The sequence below is a fragment of the Copadichromis virginalis genome, linkage group LG12, assembly GCF_057382275.1.
Source record: "Copadichromis virginalis isolate Kocher_CV1m ecotype Utaka linkage group LG12, C_Virginalis_male_GT1.1, whole genome shotgun sequence".
Taxonomy (NCBI): Eukaryota; Metazoa; Chordata; class Actinopteri; order Cichliformes; family Cichlidae; genus Copadichromis; species Copadichromis virginalis.
Window position 1 is genome coordinate 8,764,513 of NC_140629.1, and position 22,295 is coordinate 8,786,807.

Sequence of the window (22,295 nt, forward strand, 5' to 3'; positions counted from 1 at the left end):
AATAACAAAACATGTAGCCTGAATGCTGAGTCAGCCAAGGAGACACTGAGACCATGACATAAAAAAACTACATTTTGATGAGGGGCCACTAATTTTTTTTTTTTTTTTGGAGTATCTCTCAGCAGTTATTTGGACATCAAATAGTTGGTAGGCGTCTTATTAACCTTATGAGGAAATCTAGTTTTATTCCGGTACAGAGCCATCATTAAGCAAACACTTATTCAAATAAAATTTCTTGTCAAAATGGCTGTAAAAAAGGAAATACATTAAACAAGGCAAAAAACATGAATGCAGTCTTATCTCTCTTAGGTAAACTTTCTTTTAATTTCTTTAAGTGGTCTTCAGGATGTCAAGGTTTGCTGTGTGGCAGGCAGTGGTTGGACCCGAACGCAGGACTCTGAGACAGAGTATTTAACTTAAAGGTGGCAGCTTTTATTCGCTGGCAAAAGCAAACTGAGAAACACAATACATGAGCACTAGAAATACAACAAAAACTCAAGCTAGGAAGAATGACCTAAACTGGGAGTACATGACATAACCTAACATGACAACATGACGAGTGAGGAATACGTAGAGTGGGAGGATGCGACAACAAACAGGGGAATACTGAGGACTCAAACACCAGCAGGATAATGAGAAACAGAATGAAACACAGCTGGGACTAATCAGACACAACAGGACAAAGGGGAAGCAAAACTGAACACATCAACATAGGACGCAAGACTGTCAAAGTAAAACATGATGTAAGCACAGAGACATGGACTTGACACTGAGACAAGACTGATTGGATATGAAACATGGAACACTAGAAGATAGAACAACAAATATAACATCAAGAGAACTAAAACCATGAATAACAATAAAGAAGAAATATAAATTAAACACAAAACACTGGCTCACAGACCCAGTGTCGTGACACAGGAATAGTTTTCCAGGCTTCTTGAAGGTCATTTAGAGCTCTCTTTTAGGTTTTGGCTGCTTTTTATCTGTTCTCTGTCAAGATGATCCAACTAAGCTTACAAAAAATGTTGAAGTTCAGCTCCGGAGAGGCAGATCCATGGTTAGTGTTTCACTGTATGTTATTCAATCCATGTATGAATTTCCTGCATTGGTAATGTGTTTGGGGTCATTGTAATGCTGAAAATTGAAACTGTTGCCAATCAGATGGTTTCCACATAGTATTGCATGTTGGATCAAAATCTGACTCGCTGGGAGTGAGACATGTAATTTGCAAATATCCTGATAAATTGGCTCTAAGTGTGAATGGTTCTCTCTATGTGTTAACCCTACGCTGGTGACCTATGCACTGCACCTCGTACTCTTTGACAGCTCGAATTGGCTCCAATTCATTGTTTTAGTAGTTTGTATTACTTTGTAGAGATTGTAATGCATAGAGCAGGCTTTACCTCTGCATTCTGGTGTTATGACCCGGCTCTGCTAGGCGACAGGGGATGTAACATAAATGAGCCCAGAGACAGGAGGGTTAGATAAAAAGAAAAATATAAGGTTTATTAACACAACTGAAAACCGTTACTGAAACAACTCACTGGGCAATAGGGTGATTGATATATAATATATCAAATCATGCTCCCAGATTCTGGGAGCATCATACAACCTGTTCCCATGTTCTGCAGTCAGCTCATTTTTTTCTGCTTCCAACACATCAGCTTTAAGAACTGTCCATTCACTTGCTGTCTGATTTATTTCACCCCTTATTATGTGCCACTGTGTTACAGGGTAAGATTCCTTATCTGTTAGTCACTTAAACAATTTTATTTCATCTTTGTACAGTTTGGCCCCACTTTACAAAGTAATAGGACAAAGTATACAGCAGGACAATAATATAGTTAAATATATTGGGAAACAACCATAATGCAAATAAATGTAAAACAAAATGTTTCAATATAAGAATTAAGAAGAATTATACAACATCAACATTAAAAAACATCACAGTCGCTCATTTTAATGGTGTGGCAAATGATATGTGTCTTACCACTTGCATGTGAGACCTAATCTTGTATACACGTTTAGTGGTCCAGCTTCTAAAAAGGCACCAATAAGAAGCTCATTTGGCATCATGCTTCTGTTCTTTCTCTACTCATGCAGAAGTCTGATTTTGTAAACAAAGTAGATAAATATGTACATTTAGATAAAAATATAAATACAACTCAAACTTTTACAGTGTCATAAGAGAAAGCATGGTTTAAAATATTAAAAAAATCAAACACTTAGGGTGCTTCATAATGTTCAGCTGGTGGGGAAAGTGCAGTCTTTAAGATCTCTGAGTGCATTCACTGTAGAGTGCAACAGAGCATGGCACTCTCCATGAGAGGGGTCATGATTGCGGTCATGATTACTCACGTTGGCAGGATGGGACTTTGCCGCTTTTTTCAGATGATTCCTGCGATGGCAGCAATGATGCCTAGGACCACTAGTGTAAACTTGACTGCAGTGACAATAGTTTTTCCTACAGAGACAGAAAAAAATCGGTTTCCTTGGGTTGTAGTTGTGCAACATGACACAGTAAATTGAACTTAATCTGTAGACTGAAGTAGATGACTCTTACCAGTACCACTAAAAGCTGTGTCCACTGAGTCACAGTTAGGAAGCGTCCACCCAGGCTCGCACTGGCACTCACTTTTGTGGTTGCACACCTGGAAAGCACAAAGAACATGTTGCCATTATTAGTCTTAAAAAATACACTTCAGTGAATATGCTTTATTTAAAAAACAACAACAAAAACACTGACCTACCTTTTGAATTTAAGTAATATAAAACACTGCATGCCCAGTATAACTGGTGGCATGTAATTAACTAGATTTAGCCAAATTTGAATTACTTGGACTTTTCTTGCATATTCTGTTCATAGTAACATATTATCCCTACATCACTTTAGCTTCTGACCAACTGACTCTAGTTTTATTTAGTTTTGGATAGACTATAGGTAAAATATGTATAAGATGCTAGGCTAAATTATGTTATTATGATCAGCTAAGAGTTTTTCCTTGCATCAGTTATTCTTATAAAATATAGCTAAACTAAAGATTTTTTGGGGCTCAAAGTTTAACAGAGTTTTTGCAGAGCCAATTAAAAGGCACCAAGTAAAAAGTAATACAAGACCTTAATATTAAGAAAACTTCCCAAACTGCTTTGGATATTGGACGTTTATGAATTGTTTTTCTCAGAACAGTCACTTTTCAAAAGCAATTTGTTATATCCATTTTTTTAAAATAACTTACAAATCACACACTTCATTCAGTGCATATTTGCAATGACACTGCAGTTGCAAATGTTTGCATATGGTTCTACAAAAGTCTACATGAGTAAGTTTGGGCATGGTTGTATATCTCACATTAGCATTTCAGGGATGCCTTAAAAGGGTGTCTTTGTCTTTATAGGGCTAAATATGACCAATATGACCCCATTAAGATTGAAGTTATAAAACATTAAGTCCAAAAGTCAATGCAGGCTATGACAGTGACTCCATCCACCTTTTACACATAAGCTACATTTTAAACATGGATATGGTAGATTAGCTGCCCCCGGCTAACAAAGGATTTAGTTAAACTTTGCAGCGAGAAATCACACAAAAACTACTTTTAACCCTTTGATTTTGTAAAGTTGATCTTAAATTTCACTCTTAGTGGCATTAAAGTCTTTAAAAGCTTTAGAACCCTGTTCACAACTATGAGGGTACGCAGCTTCTCCTCTTGATAACCTTTTGAAAACAGATGAACTAATAATGAAAATACCAGAATATACAGTCCAGCACAAAACTGTTATAAATCAGTTCCACCTCAGTGGATCAGTTTTTGGTGTTGTACTCACAGCATGGCCTGGGCATTTTGCTGAACAGTTGGTGTTTCTGTATGCCGTCTGCAGATCCACACACTGATTCTGGCTGCACACCTTGGAAAAGACAAGTCAGACATATATTTAACTTTATTTTGTTCTACACTGTAGATGCAGTAAGCAAAAAGTGGATTCAGGAAGCCTGCTACCTTTCCATCTCCACATTTAGTCCCCGTTTCCACCTGGCCTTCGTCACCGGTGGTGTCTGAGAAGAATGCTGCCTTGCATGTGCCGATGGCGACCATCCGGCCATAGTTTGGGTTGTCATTACCGCCTTCACAGAAGAGCTTTCCACAAAGAACATCTCTGCAAAAGAAAGACAGTGTTTGTTTCTGATCATGTTTGGTTGATATGAAGAACGAAGAATCAAAATAAGGGTCGGCTGCAGAGCAACTGTTGCCCTGTACGTTCTACTGGGACTCACTCTTGCTGACAGGGGATGAACTGATTATTTGAGGGGCGTTTGCAGAAGCCATAGTAGACTCCTCTGGTGTTGTAGTTATAGCATCCTTGTTTGGCCTCCTTAGCTCCTGATAGCAGCAGGAGATTGCATAAAAACCTAACTCTCCATATGACTTTCACATACATCCATATGCGTATTGACAGGATACTCACCTGATCCATACATCTTGACACACTGCTTAGGTCTCTGTGGACACTGACCGTTGTAGCAGTACCCTTGGCCTCCATCACATGGGAGCCCATTCACAGCAAACACATCCTCCGGACAGGTCGTGCTCTTCCCATCACAGTACTCTGCCAAATCACAGTCATCCTGCTTTGCGCGGCACTGTCTGGAGGTAGGCAAGATCTGTGCCGAGCATATACCATCAACGTGTAAGTTATCTGAAACATTGTTTTTCTTAAAGTGTTATATATAGTTTAAATTTTCTAGCGCTATGTGAAACACCCTGAGTGTGTGAGCTCTGTAAACAAAATATCAAAATGCAATACTGTGGTGTTGGTTCAAACATTTGCAATATCCTCTAATTACTTGAGGACTGTAGCTGAGCAAACAACTGGATCACTACAGCCAGAGGAGAGACTTCCAGGGATGAAAATAAATAAAGAAAAGAAAAGAATAATCCTTTAATTGTCCCACAAGGGGAAATTTGATTGTAACAGCAACAAGAAAAACACATGTACAAACAAACAGTGAACAGGACACAGAACAGAAACATACACGATTTTTTTTACATATTTACATTAAGGGTAGTACTGTACTGTTACGTGCCAAGAGATGTGGCTTTTCTTTTGTGTTCTTTTTATCTTTCAGGTGTCAAGCCTCGACCTATTGGCCAATTCAAAGTTGATTTGCATGTGTCTATTGGCTGGTCTGGGCACAGTTGGCCAATCACTCTCCGAGGACGACTACAAATGAGCATCTCCCTGGCCAGCTAGTGGCTGCTGGCTTCTGCTTTATGACAAACATTTGCGTGAAGGCTTCTTTGTATTGTGTGTGGTGGGAGGCTGGACAGGTAAGCTGGGGTACCCTATACACTGGCTGCAGTTTTAAACTGTTACACACTAGGTTATTCGGTTGATGTCACTTTTGTATGTTTTCACTGACCTTTTGTCGAGTAGCTAGGTAGGTCTTTTGTTTTGCATTTTTGTTTTAGTTAGGGTTAGTCAGTGTGGTCGGACTGCGTCTTCTGAAGTCCACCATCAACTCCTTGGTTTTCCCGGCAGGTGGTTCTGCAGACACCAGTCCACAAAGTCCAGAGTCCACTGTCTGTACTCTGAGCCGTCCTCACCTGTGATGAGGCCGACTATGGCAGAGTCGTCAGAGAACTTCTGTAGGTGGCAGCGTGGGGAGTTGATGGAGAAGTCTGTAGTGTAGAGGGTGAAGAGGAACGGTGCCAGCACAGTTCCCTGTGGGGCCCCCGTACTGCAGACCAGCGTATCAGAGACACAACCCTGTCCTCATATACTGTGGGCGTCCCGTGAGGTAGTCCAGTATCCACTGGGACATGTGGTGGTCCACTCCTTATAGCTCCAGCTTGTCCCTCAGAAGTCATGGCTGGATGTTGAAAGCACTGGAGAAATCAAAGAACATGATCCTCACAATGCTTCCAGGCGAGTCAGAGTTCTGTGCAGGAGGTAGATGATGGCGTCCTCCACCCCGATGCCAGACTGGTAAGCAAACTGCAGCAGATCCAATGAAGACCTCACCAGGGGGCACAGATGGTTTAGAACCAATGTCTCGAGGGTGCTCATCAGATGTGATGTCAGGGCTACCGGCCTGTAGCTGCTGAGGTCCTTGGGATGGGAGGTCTTTGGTACCGGTACCACACAGGAGGTCTTCCACAGCTGTGGTACTTTCCCCAGCGACAGGCTCAGGTTGAACAGATATCCTAGGATGCCACACAGTTCATCTGTGCTGCATCTCAGGAGCCTGGAGCTGATGCCATCTGGACCTGCAGCCTTCCGCACCTTAATCTTGCAAAGCTCGTTCCTCATTTGAAGTGCTGAGATAGAAAGAGTGGATTTTGGGGGAGGGGGGTGTATGTTGGAGTCCACAGCATACACCCTCCTGGCTGGGAGCTGAGAGGTGTGAAGTCCTGAGATGAAAGACAGGCAGTGCCTGAAGATGAGGGAGATAGCTTCAGGGGGGACGATGCTGGGCGGGGTGGGTGGTTGATCAAACCTATTAAAATATTTATTTATGTCATTCACCCACCCAAAGTCTCCTGCAGCCTGGGGGTTGGTTTTTGTCCTGAGATTGTCTCCAGGCTCTTCCAAACCCCTCTGATGTTGTCCTGTTGCATCTGCTCTCTGTTGGCTCGCTTGGCAGTAGGCAGAACAGCGGAGCCCCTGAGGGCTAACAGCTGATCCCTGCTGTAAACAATGGGAGGTCGGACCTACACGCGCTCTGTTCTGACTATTGTCAATTTTGTACATGTTTTGTTTTTGTTTGGTTAGTGTGCTGGCCCTTTAAAAGAAAGGCATGGTCCGTGCGTGGACAGGAGAAGAGTCAGAAAGACTCAGACAATTGACAATCGACTGACTAACATGTGTTCTATTAATAAAAAGGCATTCCCTGTGAGTATGCGTTATTGTTTGGCACTTTATGTTAATTAATAGCAGTTACTTACATGCTGTATTACGCAGGCTAATTTATGGCGGTTATTTGCTGTTAGCATTAGCACATGGTTACGCAGCTCGTCAAGTAATTATTTTAGTTTGTCACTCATATACACTGTATTTTGTTATCACATTTTCACACCTGCCATATAAAGCGAAGTCTAAACCCACTCTGGCATCAGTGACTTTTGTGTGGAGGTGTGTAACTCCTGGCCAGTACACGCTCTCTGGACACAGATACCGTAAAAAATGTGATAAAAAACACAATTGTCCATAAATTTCTGAGCTCCATTGTGGAGTAGTACACTCCACAATATAAAAACAAGAACAAGAAAGACAATAACAACAAAGAGAAAAAAGGACTCTGTCAGGTCGAAGCTGCTGATACTGGCTGCCTGGAGCGGCGCCGGAAGAGAAAATAAGACTACGTTCACACTGCAGGGTTAACACTGGGATTGCCAGGCTTCTACCGTTCTACCTTTTAAAAGCCGGAGAGCAGTCAAATGCTGGAAGTGCTGGAAGTGGAAGCTAAATTGGCTAGTCATTCATATGTATATTAGGTTGTTACCTAGGAATTCTGGAGGGAGGGGAGTGGGGGTGAGTGATTGAGGGGGTGGGGGAGTGGAGTGTTTCAGTTTGCCATCTTAGGGAGAAATCAACACATGTCCTTTGTATGTCCTTTGTTGCTGACATTTATTGATGAAAACAGTACAAAAAACCAAGCATTTGTACACATATTTACAAATAATGATAAAAAGTGAGTGAGTACATTTCAACATTTTCAGCAATCACTCACAATCCTGGCACTGCCACGGTATCTGTCGTCTGCATTTACCACATGTGTACCTGTAGCAGTGAACACATCGCACAGTGGCCTGATTTTTTTTGCATCTGTGTTTGACCTGACACGTGGCCCTTTTTCCAGGGCTCAGTGTGGAGGGTTGTGTCCGAAGCAACTGTTCTTTTCTTGCCTTCTTCGCAGCTACATGAGAGCGAGCCAATTCTGTTGCAAGCGCCACCAGGAAGTCCACCCGTCTTTCCTTCGTCCCGGTGCATGCTTGATACAGCACATGTGCATTCAGTGCTGCCATGTCAATCATGTTATAAAACACGGCGACTGGCCAGCGCCGTGTTCCTTTGCGGACAGTGTACTCCCGAACCATCTGGTCCATCACATCCAGAGCGGAGCATGTTCATTGGTTCATGGACCTCCCTGAACTAATGGCATTTATTGCAATTGTCATCTTGCGGGGGGTTTACAGGGTTCCATCGGTAAATGACTGCTGGTCAGCAAACCTGGGAAACCCACAGATAATTGGAACTATGGCACGAAACCGCTTCCAAGACATCATGCAACACCTACGCTTTGATGACAAGTCCACCCGCAGTGATCGAGCAAAGACTGATAAGTTCGCTGCAATTTCCAGTGTGTGGGGATCATTTGTCACCAACTGCATCACGTGCTACAACCCTGGTCTACATATCACCGTTGATGAACAGCTTTTCCCATCAAAGACTCGGTGCTGTTTCCTGCAGTATATTGCAAGTAAACCGGACAAGTTTGGGATCAAGTTTTGGGTGGCCTGCGACCTAAAATCCAAGTACATTTGCAATGTCTTCCCATATCTTGGCAAGGACCCCAATCGTCCCACTGGGGAGAGACTTTCTGAGAATGTAGTAATGAGGCTGATGGAACCATTCCTAGACAAGGGCAGAAATGTTAACACGGACAATTTCTTCACATCGCTTTCACTTGCGCAAAAACTTCTTGGACGGAAAACCACCATCCTCGGCACAGTCAACAAGATTCGCAGGGAAATTCCTCAATCCACTAGACAGACAGATCGCAATGAATTCACCACTCAGGTATGTTGCAGGTCTTTTGTGGTTCTATGTTTATGTGTTTCATTGTGTGTAAAAGGGCTATGGAAATAACAATTTATCTTATTTCTTAGGTGTTTTCAACCTCTGCTGCCACGCTGACGGCGTATGCGGCCAAACGGAAGAAGACAGTCTATATTCTTAGCAGCATGCACAGCGTGGTTCAGACTGATAACACTACCAAAAGGAAGCCAAACACTGTCTCCCTTTACAACAAAACAAAGTGTGGCGTGGATGTGATGGACCAGATGGTTCGGGAGTACGCTGTCCGCAAAGGAACACGGCGCTGGCCAGTCGCCGTGTTTTATAACATGATTGACATGGCAGCACTGAATGCACATGTGCTGTATCAAGCATGCACCGGGACGAAGGAAAGACAGGTGGACTTCCTGGTGGCGCTTGCAACAGAATTGGCTCGCTCTCATGTAGCTGCGAAGAAGGCAAGAAAAGAACACACCGAGCCCTGGAAAAAGGGCCACGTGTCAGGTCAAACACAGATGCAAAAAAAATCAGGCCACTGTGCGATGTGTTCACTGCTACAGGTACACATGTGGTAAATGCAGACGACAGATACCGTGGCAGTGCCAGGATTGTGAGTGATTGCTGAAAATGTTGAAATGTACTCACTCACTTTTTATCATTATTTGTAAATATGTGTACAAATGCTTGGTTTTTTGTACTGTTTTCATCAATAAATGTCAGCAACAAAGGACATACAAAGGACATGTGTTGATTTCTCCCTAAGATGGCAAACTGAAACACTCCACTCCCCCACCCCCTCAATCACTCACCCCCACTCCCCTCCCTCCAGAATTCCTAGGTAACAACCTAATATACATATGAATGACTCCAGCATTTGACTGACTGCTCTCCGGCTTTTAAAGGTAGAAACGCAAAATGATGACTCCGCGGGGGTCTAAGGTAGAAAACCAAAATGACTGCTCTCCGGGGGTCTAAGTGCTCAATTCCGATTTTTTGATCAAATCCTATTTTTTTTTTTTTGTCTGCTTGTTCACACTACAAATAAAATGTGACAGCAAACGCGCTCTAGTGTGAACCCTCAAAGCGGCTCGCATGTGCAAAAGAAGATGTCACACACAACACGCTCTGTTTAGACCCAGAGCTTCTCCGGCGCTGATAATTAGCGTCTGTCTTGTGTCAGTGACGTAAAAGACGGATTTAATGTGACCTGACTGTTCAAACAGCAGTCGCTTTCTAAAACATCGGATATGTATCGGATTCAGTACCACATACAAAAGTGACCCAGATCGGATTTGAAAATATCGGATTTGTGCCGTTCACACTGTCATACCATGATCGGATATGGGTCGCATAGGGTCAAAAAAATTGCTTTCCCCTGCAGTGTGAACGTAGCCTTAGTGACACCAGTTACACTGATCGGTCTTCTTACTGACTCACCTTACAGTTCTCACAGCATTCGCCTTCAGCACATTGTGAACCCTCTTTCAGGGTGCAGGTGATGGCGTTGCAGCAGGGATTGGTGCACTCCTACAGGGACGACATATATTAGAACTCATCAGGCTGGTGTTAGGTCTTACTGCTGGGATGCATTATTAAACATCTGTTTGCTCTGTTCCCGTGAGGAATCTTTATCGCTAGGTTTAATACTCAAATTTCCCATTGAGAGGGCCAATGTGCGTTTATCATCTTCCATATTGAGTTGATTGGTTCAGCTGCCCGTCACTACCAGATCAACTGCCCATTTGCACATGTGCGAAGGTAACTACTTGGACAAACTGCCTGAAATGTGTTGACAGAAGCATTTCGGGGATTTTGACACATTCTGCACTCCAGATGCTTTAATTGCGTTAAAAATTTTAATCGTGTTGACCTTGATGGCGGATTAATTTGCATTAATGCGTTAATTTTGACAGCACTAGTTCAGTTCCTTCTAATGATCTCTCCTTGTTGAATTCCAGCAGAGGTGAAAACAGGTCTAAACATCACTCTGACTGTAATTTTCTTTTCACCGAAAACTACAAACTGTTCATCTGTTACACACAGCTATACTTTCACTATATTTCTATATAGGTACATAAAAGTGTTAAGTACATATTCCAAGTAATACTGCAAAATAAAAAATAAATAAATCAGCAGTTCTTCAGCTTCTGGAAGAAGTCAGTTGAATAGTGGGACTTGAAAAAAAAATGTGTGTGGCTCAGGCCCATTCATTATTTCATAAATGGTAACTGGTAAATGGCCTGCATTTGTATAGCGCTTTTCTAGTCCCTAAGGACCCCAAAGCGCTTCACACTACATTCAGTCATTCACACATTCACACACTGGCGATGGCAAGCTACATTGTAGCCACAGCTGCCCTGGGGCGCACTGACAGAGGCGAGGCTGTCGGACACTGGCGCCACCGGGCCCTCTGACCACCACCAGTAGGCAAACATGGGGTTAGTATCTTGCCCAAGGATATTTGGCATGCAGCCAGGAGGCAGCCTGGGATCGAACCACCGACCTTCTGATTAGTGGCTGACCTGCTCTGCCACCTGAGCTACAGCCACCAGTACATATCGGGTGTTCAAGGTTCAAGGTTCTTTATTTGTCACATGTATAGTTATACAAGTATAACACACAGTGAAATGTAGCCTGACACGCTCCTCCACATGTGCAAAAAAATTGGGGGGGGGGGGGGGGGGGGTGTAGAGGAAGAACATTATATATATATATATATATACACTGAACAAAAATATAAACGCAACACCTTTGTTACTGCTCCCATTCCCCATGGGATGGACGTAGAGACCTAAAATTCATTCCAGATACACAATATAACCATCCCTCCCAAACAGTGGTCACAAATCAGTCCAAATGTGTGGTAGTGGGCACATCTGCTATATTGAAATAATCCATCCCACCTCACAGGTGTGCCACATCAGGATGCTGATCTGACATCATGAGTAGTGCACAGGTGTACCTCAGACTGCCCACAACAAAAGGCCACCCTGGAATGTGCAGTTTCTTGCGCTATTGGGGGTCTGGGGACCCAGAACCGGTCAGTATCTGGTGTGACCACCATTTGCCTCATGCAGTGCAACACATCGTCGCATGGAGTCTATCAGATTGTCAATTGTGGCCTGTGGAATGTTGGTCCACTCCACTTCAATGGCTGTGCGAGGTTGTTGGATATTCGTGGGAACTGGTACACGCTGTCGTATACGCCGGTCAAGCACATCCCGAACATGCTCAATGGGTGACATGTCCGGTGAGTATGCTGGCCATGCAAGAACTGGGACATTCTCAGCTGCCATCTGCCCTGAACAATGTGAACCATGATTCATCCGTGAAGCGCACACCTCTCCAACGTGCCAGACGCCATCGAATGTGAGCATTTGCCCACACAAGTCTGTTACGGCGACGAGCTGGAGTCAGGTCAAGACCCCGATGAGGACGACGGGCATGCAGTTGAGCATCCCTGAGACGGTTTCTGACAGTTTGTGCAGAAATTGTTTGGTTGTGCAAACCAATTGTTCCAGCAGCTGTCTGGGTGGCTGGTCTCAGACGATCTTGGAGGTGAACCTGCTGGATGTGGAGGTCCTGGGCTGGTGTGGTTACACGAGGTCTGCGGTTGTGAGGCCGGTTGGATGTGCTGCCATATTCTCTGAAACGCCTGTGGAGACGGCTTATGGTTGAGAAATGAACATTCAATGCACGGGCGACAGATCTGGTTGACATTCCTGCTGTCAGCATGCCAATTGCACGCTCCCTCATTGCTTGTGGCATCTGTGGCATTTTGCTGTGAGACAAAACTGCACATTCCAGGGTGGCCTTTTGTTGTGGGCAGTCTGAGGTACACCTGTGCACTACTCATGATGTCAGGTCAGCATCCTGATGTGGCACACCTGTGAGGTGGGATGGATTATTTCAATATAGCAGATGTGCCCACTACCACACATTTGGACTGATTTGTGACCACTGTTTGGGAGGGATGGTTATATTGTGTATCTGGAATGAATTTTAGGTCTCTACGTCCATCCCATGGGGAATGGGAGCAAAAACAAAAGTGTTGCGTTTATATTTTTGTTCAGTGTATATATATATATATAGTATATACATATATATAGTATATACATTGGGTGAATGTGCAGTAGTAGCAGCAAGCAGGTGAATTCTGTACATTAATATGAATAGATATCTGACTATTTTGCAGGATAGACAATATAAACATGCGGAACCTTCTACCAGATTGCAGGAGTTGGAACAGTTTGTTGCCAGGATGGGACGGGTCCTTCAGTATCTGCGCTGCTCTAGTCCGGCATCTCCTGGTGTAGGTGTCCTGAAGCGGGGGGAGAGCAATCCTGCAGCAGCGTTCTGCTGTACGGATCACTCTCTGGAGAGCTTTTTGGTCCTTCACACAGCTGTTCCCAAACCACGATGTCATGTTCTGTGTGAGGATGCTCTCCACAGCACCTGTATAGAAAATCCTGAGGATCTTTGGAGAGACCCTGAACTTCCTCAGTTGTCGTAGGTGGTACAGGCACTGCCTAGCCTTTTTGGTCTGGACCTGAATGTGGGCAGCCCATGTCAGGTCTGAGGAGATGTGGACACCAAGATACTTGAAGGACTGCACCCTCTCCACTGGAGCTCCACTGATGATAATGGGCTTGTAGTCTCTGTGCTGACTCCTTCTGAAGTCCACCACCAGCTCCTTGGTCTTGCTGACGTTCAGCTGGAGGTGGTTGTCCTGGCACCATGATGCCAGATTCTTCACTTCATCCATGTAGGCCGCCTCATCGTTGTTGGAGATGGCACCCAACACCACTGTGTCGTCAGCAAACTTCACAATGGTGTTGGAGCCATGGGTGGCCACACAGTCTGAAGTGTAGAGGGAGTAGAGCAGTGGCGAGAGGACACATCCCTGAGGTGCTCCTGTGTTGATGGTGATGCTGTTGGAGAAGCACCTGCCCACCCTCGCCACCTGAGTTCTGCCAGTGAGGAAGTCCAACACCCATGCACACAGACGGCTGTTAAGTCCCAGATCCCTCAGCTTTGTGAACAGTCTGCAGGGCACTATTGTGTTAAACGCTGAACTGTAATCAACAAACAGCATTCGCACATAGTTACCCTGTTTCTTGTCCACATGGCTGAGAGTGGTGTGTAGGACGTGGGCGATGGCATCCTCTGTGGATCTGTTGGATCTGTAGGCGAACTGCAGCGGATCTGTGGTGTCTGGGATGGAGGAAGAGATGATGTTCTTCAGCAGCCTCTCAAACACCTTCATTACTACCGAGGTCAGTGCAACTGGCCGGTAATCGTTCAGGGATGAGGGTTTGCTGTTCTTGGGCACAGGGATGATGGTGGATCTTTTGAAGCATGTGGGGACCACAGACTTCGCCAGGGACTCGTTGAAGATGTAAGTGAACACACCTGCTAGCTATCAGCAGGTGTGTATCAGAAAGTTGTTTTTCTCACATCGCCTCAGAGCAAGCACTTCATTAAAAGACTCAAGATCAGACAAAGGAAACATGGAGCTGAATTCCATTCTGAGTTCAGAAGCCATTTCAGACCTGAGCATGCACAGACACAGATCAGAATCATAGCATAATAGTAATAAAAACATTTGTACTGCTACACTGTTTATCAAACTAGTCTTTGTAAGTGAGAGGCCAGCAAAACATAGAAGAAATAGAAGTTTGTGGAGCTACAATAGGCCTAGGCTGCTGAGGGCTTTCTTCCTGTTAAAAAGGGGTTTTCGCTCCCACTGTTGCCAAATGTTTGCTCATAGGCAGTTATTTGATTGTTGGGGTTTTCGCTGTGTTGTTATAAGACCTCTATCTTACAAAATATAGTCCCTTCAGACAGTTGTTGTTGTGATTTGCTGTTAAATGAATAAAACTGAACTGAATGAAAAAGAAAAGTTCTCCTTCACCAGATCAAATCATCAACAGCTTGCAGATCAGATCAACTTGCTACAAAATGAAAGGTTTAAGCAGCTGATGTGCTTATTTACCTTCACCGAACCACAGTCGCACTGCTCTCCTTCCTCTCTGAAGCCGTTTCCACAGACCGCGGAAGCCACGACACTCTTGTAGGCTGGTTTGTCCAGCAGACAGCTGGGGCTGCGGCTTGTTAGGTACTTTTCATATTTGCTGCTGCTGCAGCTACTGAAGCTTCGAGGAGTTTTCCAGCTGAAGAGGAACAAACACATTATTAGTATTATTATCTTTTTTTGTGTTATCTTTATCAGTGTCTGACACTAGGAAGACATGGCTGCACAAAAGCGGTATGGTGGTACATATACAGCACGTACGCACCAAACATGCTCACACACGTTCTTCAGTCTTATAGCCATGTGAGATTAAGAGCTGCACCAGCTGACCTCCTTTTTGGTCCAATACACACAGTTATTATGTTGTTGTACCAAATGAAACATGTTATGATGATCAAAACATTTAGTGAGGTTTGTAAGGCTCGTATTGTTTATTTACGGTCACTTGTTATAGCCTGAATTTATTTGCTAACAGAAAGAATCTGCATTCAACTTGAAGGATGTCTCAAGTCAGCTTTTCTTACCTGAGGGCTGCTGCCATGATGCAGCTATCGTCAGAACATAAACAACCACTGGAGTCATCGTGGTCCATGCCCAGGTTGTGGCCCATCTCATGAGACAGTGTTGCTCCCACTGCTATGGCTGCATCACTGTGATCCTAAGAAAAAAATGAAGCACAAGAAAGCAGCAAAAATTTACTAACAGCAAGAGAGAGCAACACAATAATGTCACATGTTTGTCTCAGTTTTAACATTTTCTCAGTCTATTCAGTCGGGACTTTCAGACTGCATGGATCTATTGACAGAGTTAGTGTAGTGGTCTACAAGTGCAGTGCAAAAAGGAGGAAAATGTTTTAAAGGATTTTGTGAAAAATTCATGATTAGTCAAAGAATGAGTTTTCCACGTTGCACTTATGGAGATGTGTGCATTTCAAATGTGCAAAGAAGACTTTGTAGACCGAGTCTAGTTCTAGATCATAATTTAACTTAGTTTTTCTCTTTTAGCAGGAAGTGGTCACTACATGTTAGTGATAAATTGATGGAACTGTCATTTATTTTCTCTGGTATTTGGTCATTAATCAAAGTATCAGATGAACAATTAAGTTGATTTTTGAGGGGCAAAGGAATGACTGAACTAAATGGATTTAGGAACATGTTTCCAAAATTCACATTTACCACAACATGAAGCAAGGGCAGAAGTTATGAAGTCAGTGAGATACATCATCTGGGAAGCATGAACACCTCACCTGTACTACGCCGACAGAGTGACCAGAACAGAGAGTCCCGATGAAAGCAAGACCCACAGTTGGTCCTTCAAAGTCGATACCACTGAAAGAGAAGATCAGAAAGTCTTAAATTCATATACAGGATTCATATCATCCATCTACTCACTAATCTAGCTACTACTAGATTAGATTAGATTAGATTAGATTAGATTAGATTAGATTAGATTAGCTACTGTGAATTTTCCTGAATGTTGAGGTGTGAACATTCAAGCACATTCTTATTTAAGATTCAATAATGGATCTGCTTGTGGTTGTATCTTGTGTATAAAACACAAGTTACACAAGCGTTATGTGGAAGCTTAAAACCTCTTAAGCTGATGTGTCAGGCCGGTTTAACCTGGGAGAAAAAAATATGGATACTCACAACTCAGATTTCTGAAATTAGTTTTCTCTTTCCTGCTCGGTTACTGTTGAAAGTAGGAGACATTTTGCTCCACATGATTTGAGTCTGACTGATTCTACTTATAGAATCTATCCATACCTTATAAGATGTGCATTGTCATGTTTTATCCTCATCACCAGCTCAGAGTTTCTCCACTTCATGAAAGCATCCAGGTTTGCTCCTGCTGGGGGGGTCACAGAGATCAGGTCACCATTCGTCCATATCTCCAACCCCACCAGAGCAATAAAGGTCCTCAGAGGTTTGTAGACCTGAAGAAGACAACATTGGGGATGTAACATTATACTCCAACTGCTAGCAGCTACTGCAGAACAGTATGTAGTACAGTGCGTCTGTATTGGTATGGAATCTGTATAGAAATAGCAAAAAAACAGACTCACCATGTTGACAAAGTTGACAATCTCAAATATTCTCTGTCTCATCTTCTTTTGATCCCTGTTCATCTTCACATACTGAAACACCACAAGACAAATTTCTCATCCTGCTTCTCACCAGTTTATCTTATAAAAATCAAATTTTGCAAACCAAGGGGAAAAAATTAAAAAGTTAGAAAAGAAGATTAATTTTACCGCACGGTTATCAGCAACAAGGACGAGCTCAACGTATTTCTGCTGCTGTACAATAGAAATACCCTGAAGAAAAATGTTAATATGGATAACTCAAGCAGAACAACACAAATGAAGACTTACTTAAACTTTGTTATTATAAGAATAATATTGGTAGACTGACGGATGTATTAGTATTTGTCACATTAAACTTAGATAGTTTGAAGACCTAAAAGGTTTCAGAGGTCATGACTTGGAGGAACTCTGAGCTGGTGATGAGGATAAAACTAATTGTGTTACCCCTGATCTAGAGCGGCTGCTGCTTGTTGGAGGTTCATAGTCGTCACTCCAGCTGGTGTTAGTGACCCCACACACGGCAGGCGTGAAGTTCTTTTCATTAAAAGTCATCACTGCATGATCCCCCTCATCGTCACTGGATAGTGGCTCAATCAGGTACCTTTGAGCAGATGTTCTGAAGTAACCCCTAAACCAAATCATGCTGGTTAGTTCATTCATTTTTCAGATGTTGCTTTGAGGCTGACTCAACTCAGGAACCTATCCACTGTCATCTAAAGACTTATTTGGGCCAAACCTTCTCTTCTGTTGTTTTAATCTCCAGCCTGTGTATAAACCTCTAGTACACAGAGAACCAGTTGTGAAATGCACAGTAAGGAAATGGTTGGCAGAGACTGAAGAGGTCCTGAGTGACTGTTTCCATTCTACTGTGTGGGACAACCTCTGCAGCCCCCTAGAGGGTGACCTCAACAGCATCACAGACTGCTTTACAGATTACATAAACTTCTGTGTGGACAACGCCGTACCCATCATAAAAGTACGGTGTTTTTGTAACAACAAGCCATGGATGAATCCTGAAATTAAGACTCTCCTCAAGGAGAAGAAGAGAGTCTTTAGATCTGGAGACAAACAGGAGCTGAGAGCTGTCCAGAAAAAGCAGAAATGGAAGATAAGGCAAGGGAAGAAAAACTACAGAAGAAAGATGGAAGAGCAGCTGCAACAGGACAACATCAGAGGGGTTTGGAAGAGCCTGGAGACAATCTCAGGACAAAAACCAACCCCCAGGCTGCAGGAGACTTGGGGTGGGTGAATGACATAAATAAATATTTTAATAGGTTTGATCAACCACCCACCCCTCCCAGCATCGTCCCCCCTGAAGCTATCTCCCTCATCTTCAGGCACTGCCTGTCTTTCATCTCAGGACTTCACACCTCTCAGCTCCCAGCCAGGAGGGTGTATGCTGTGGACTCCAACATACACCCCCCTCCCCCAAAATCCACTCTTTCTATCTCAGCACTTCAAATGAGGAACGAGCTTTGCAAGATTAAGGTGCGGAAGGCTGCAGGTCCAGATGGCATCAGCTCCAGGCTCCTGAGATGCAGCACAGATGAACTGTGTGGCATCCTAGGATATCTGTTCAACCTGAGCCTGTCGCTGGGGAAAGTACCACAGCTGTGGAAGACCTCCTGTGTGGTACCGGTACCAAAGACCTCCCATCCCAAGGACCTCAGCAGCTACAGGCCGGTAGCCCTGACATCACATCTGATGAAGACCCTCGAGACGTTGGTTCTAAACCATCTGTGCCCCCTGGTGAGGTCTTCATTGGATCCGCTGCAGTTTGCTTACCAGTCTGGCATCGGGGTGGAGGACACCATCATCTACCTCCTGCACAGAACTCTGACTCGCCTGGAAGCATTGTGAGGATTGTGTTCTTTGATTTCTCCAGTGCTTTCAACATCCAGCCATGACTTCTGAGGGACAAGCTGGAGCTATAAGGAGTGGACCACCACATGTCCCAGTGGATACTGGACTACCTCACGGGACGCCCACATGAGGACAGGGTTGTGTCTCTGATACGCTGGTCTGCAGTACGGGGGCCCCACAGGGAACTGTGCTGGCACCGTTCCTCTTCACCCTCTACACTACAGACTTCTCCATCAACTCCCCACGCTGCCACCTACAGAAGTTCTCTGATGACTCTGCCATAGTCGGCCTCATCACAGGTGAGGACGGCTCAGAGTACAGACAGTGGACTCTGGACTTTGTGGACTGGTGCCAGCAGAACCACCTGCCGGGAAAACCAAGGAGTTGGTGGTGGACTTCAGGAGACGCAGACCCACCACACTGACACCGGTGAACATCCAGGGAGTGGACATTGAGATAGTGGACTCGTATAGGTACCTGGGTGTTCACCTGAATAATAAACTGGACTGGAGCCACAACACTGATGCTCTTTACAGGAAGGGTCAGAGCAGACTCTACCTGCTGAGGCGGCTCAGGTCATTTGGAGTCCAGGGAGCGCTTTTAAAGACCTTCTATGACTCTGTGATGGCACCTGTCATATTTTACAGTGTTCTACTTTGGACCAGCAGTTTATCTGCAGCTGAGAGGAACAGGTTGGAAAAACTCATCAGGAAGGCCAACTCTGTTCTAGGATGCACCCTGGACCCAGTGCAGGTGGTGGGAGACAGAAGGACTCTGGACAAAATAACATCTCTGATGGACAGAGTTTTCCACCCCATGCATGTAAATGTTGCTGAACTGCAGGGTTCGTTCAGTGACAGACTGCTGCATCCTAGATGCACGAAGGAGTGTTTCTGCAGGTCCTTCCTCCCTGTCAGACTGTACAATTGAAACTGCTCCCAACAATCAACCAAACAACTACTGCTGTTATAACATGCACATTATTTTTTTCAATTCGTATTAAAAAAAACCCTATACTTTAATCTTAATAACTGTACAGTACTCTGTTTTTGTAACTATTGTCGATGATGTACATATTTTTTCTGTAAAAATTGTGTGTTTTTCTGTTCATTGTCTTTTTCTGTTTGTATATGTGCTTTTATTCTGCTGCTGTTACAACCAAATTTCCCATTTTGGAACAATTAAAGGATTATTCTATTCTATGTTAATTTAATGTTTTGCTGGTGAGGTGTAATTAAAGTTCGGGTCATTGTGAGGTGAGGTTTGGTTGAGGGTTAAGATAAGGTTAACTTTAGGTTTACATCTAAAAAGTAATGAGAGTATTTGGAGAACTTGTTTCTGGCCTGAAATCTATTCATCTCATATGAAGGTTTAACATTATTAATTTAATGCGTTATGCAAATACAAAAACTGGTTACTTGTCTTTGTGGCTTAATACAACAAAGGAATGAAACTGTGAGGTTATTTGAATTATTATGACAGACAGCATGGGTGGGTATCGCTTTGGAAAGATGTCATGACAGTTTAAATAAAGAAAAGATTAAGACGGTGGCTCACCTGAGTCCATCACAGGTACTGATGCTAACAGATGACTCACTGTCGTTCACAATCCTCCCATGATAGAAGCAGTGATCCTGGCAAGGACATGAAAATGGTGACTGTGTTATTAAATGACAACATGTAACTTTCTTTTCATCTGCTTATGTCTCCAGCGTTCACTAACAGCCTTAAAAGCCTTTGAAGCGTTTTAAATCTAGTAAAATGTGCAATTTTACAGCTGTAAGTTTGAGGTAAGTTTGTCTACAAACGCAAACACTTACAATGTCATTCGGTACTGTGGTGACTCGAGTCCCATCTTCTTGGTAGTAAGACTCAGTGTAATCTTTGGTAAGTAATTCACTGAATACAGAAAGATAAAGAATAACATACATGTCATATGATTTGACGTGAAGACTGAGTCAAATTCCAGTTTATTCAGTGTTTTCTTACAGAAACTCATTTGTTGATTGGGGCATTTTCAGTACTTTTTAGTCTCTTTAATTGTTGCTTTTTTTTGCATTTTGAAACAGGATATTTTACATTACTTGTATATCCATTTGTCCACTTATTTTCTCACACTGCACAGACACACAGGTTTAGGGAAGTAAAAACTTACTTATTTCTTTCAAGTTGCATTTCTATGTCTTGTCCGCCCACAGTCATTGCATACGTAAGAGTGTCTGGTCTGTGGTACTGTGGGCAAAAAAACAGGAAATTTTGCTTCTAGTCATTCATTTTTATTTTTTTATTTTACATAATCAGGAGAAAAACAGCAGCTGATTTGATTGTCATCACAGGATTTAAAATAGAAAAGAAAAGAAACCTCTGTGTGTCTTTTTCTGATTGTGTGAAGTCTGACCGGTCGAACCACCTCATAGTGCTTTCCCTCCTCAAATTCAGGACCATGGCTTCCTGTGGAAGTGAATCACATATGTGTGATTAGAAAAAGGATATTTATTTTTGATGCTAGTGTCAACAGGGTCTATTTTGTAATTAGTCGAATGCTTAACTCATTGCTTTCAATATTTGTGCTACCTAATCTCGTCTGATTACATCCTGCTTTAAAGTTTTATGTATCTATTTATTTTTAACCAAACCAATAAAACAACAACAAAAAACCAAAGCTGACTACATAATTTGATATTCCATTCCAAATGTCATTTAGGCTTCAAACATGTGATCATCGTGACTTTAAACATTTAATTAAAGTTACATTCTCAAGTTTGAGAAAAAAACAAAATGACTTTGTTGACCTGCTCCCTGTGAGATTTTGCAGTGCTCAAAACAATAACAATCAGTGTCACTCATTTTTATTTGTGATGTAAATAAAAATTGCTTGAATAACTTTATGTGTATAAATGATCAACTAAACAATCGCATTGATTATTTCCTAAAACAGCACTTTGACAGAGCTTCAAACACACCCCACGCTTTCCTTTTACTTGCTCCACTTGGCTCAGTGAGTGAGTGATATGGATTATAACATTACAGACAATAAATGTAGTATTAAATTCAGAATATTGAGATTACTTTGGAAATGTCCATATTTAGGCTGCCAAATTTAAAATGTGGCTATGTGTCATAATGACAGCATCCACACTGCATGCATGATGTTAGTTCGAGTGGAGGTCTATGGGGCGCCGTTTGTAAAGTGAAACATGTTGCAATTAACGGCAAGATTTAGCTCAAAACTTTACAAAAACATGTTTTTTCGAGTCAGTTTTTACAACATTTAGTAAAATATTTGTAATTTTTCATATTTAAAGCACAATTTTAAATGTTAAATCTAAATGTTAAATGTTAAATCGAAATATTATATTTAAATCTAAATGTTAAATGTAAATGTTACAGGAAACTAAATATTTTGCTAACATGCAAATTTATGGTACGGCTCAACGGAAATACCAAAATAAAAGCTTTACGAAAACATCAGGTGCAAAATTGTGCCAGTAGTGGTCAGATTGTGTCTGCTCT

The 22,295-nt window shown here is 42.8% G+C and overlaps 1 protein-coding gene across 2 annotated transcripts; it reads right to left on the reverse strand.

Annotated features, from left to right (window-relative positions):
* Window positions 1–1,481: 1,481 nt before the first annotated feature.
* LOC146696494 (disintegrin and metalloproteinase domain-containing protein 28-like) lies at window positions 1,482–21,660 on the reverse strand. 2 transcript variants are annotated; one of them, XM_085474611.1, is made up of 19 exons: window positions 21,145–21,660; window positions 20,938–21,014; window positions 20,603–20,681; window positions 20,340–20,416; window positions 17,364–17,547; window positions 17,088–17,150; window positions 16,899–16,970; window positions 16,600–16,769; window positions 16,080–16,161; window positions 15,358–15,491; window positions 14,795–14,972; window positions 10,237–10,326; window positions 4,468–4,663; window positions 4,277–4,382; window positions 4,002–4,158; window positions 3,829–3,909; window positions 2,567–2,654; window positions 2,362–2,467; window positions 1,482–2,110 (listed from the first exon to the last, which is right to left on the reverse strand). In XM_085474611.1, the coding sequence occupies exons 2-18, from the start codon at window positions 20,982–20,984 to the stop codon at window positions 2,391–2,393; spliced, it is 1,881 nt and encodes a 626-aa protein (XP_085330737.1). In that variant the 5' UTR covers window positions 20,985–21,014; window positions 21,145–21,660; the 3' UTR covers window positions 1,482–2,110; window positions 2,362–2,390. The 2 variants fall into 2 exon arrangements, with proteins under 2 accessions (XP_085330737.1, XP_085330736.1); XM_085474610.1 differs by having other exon boundaries at window positions 1,482–2,467.
* Between the last annotated feature and the right edge of the window lie 635 nt (window positions 21,661–22,295).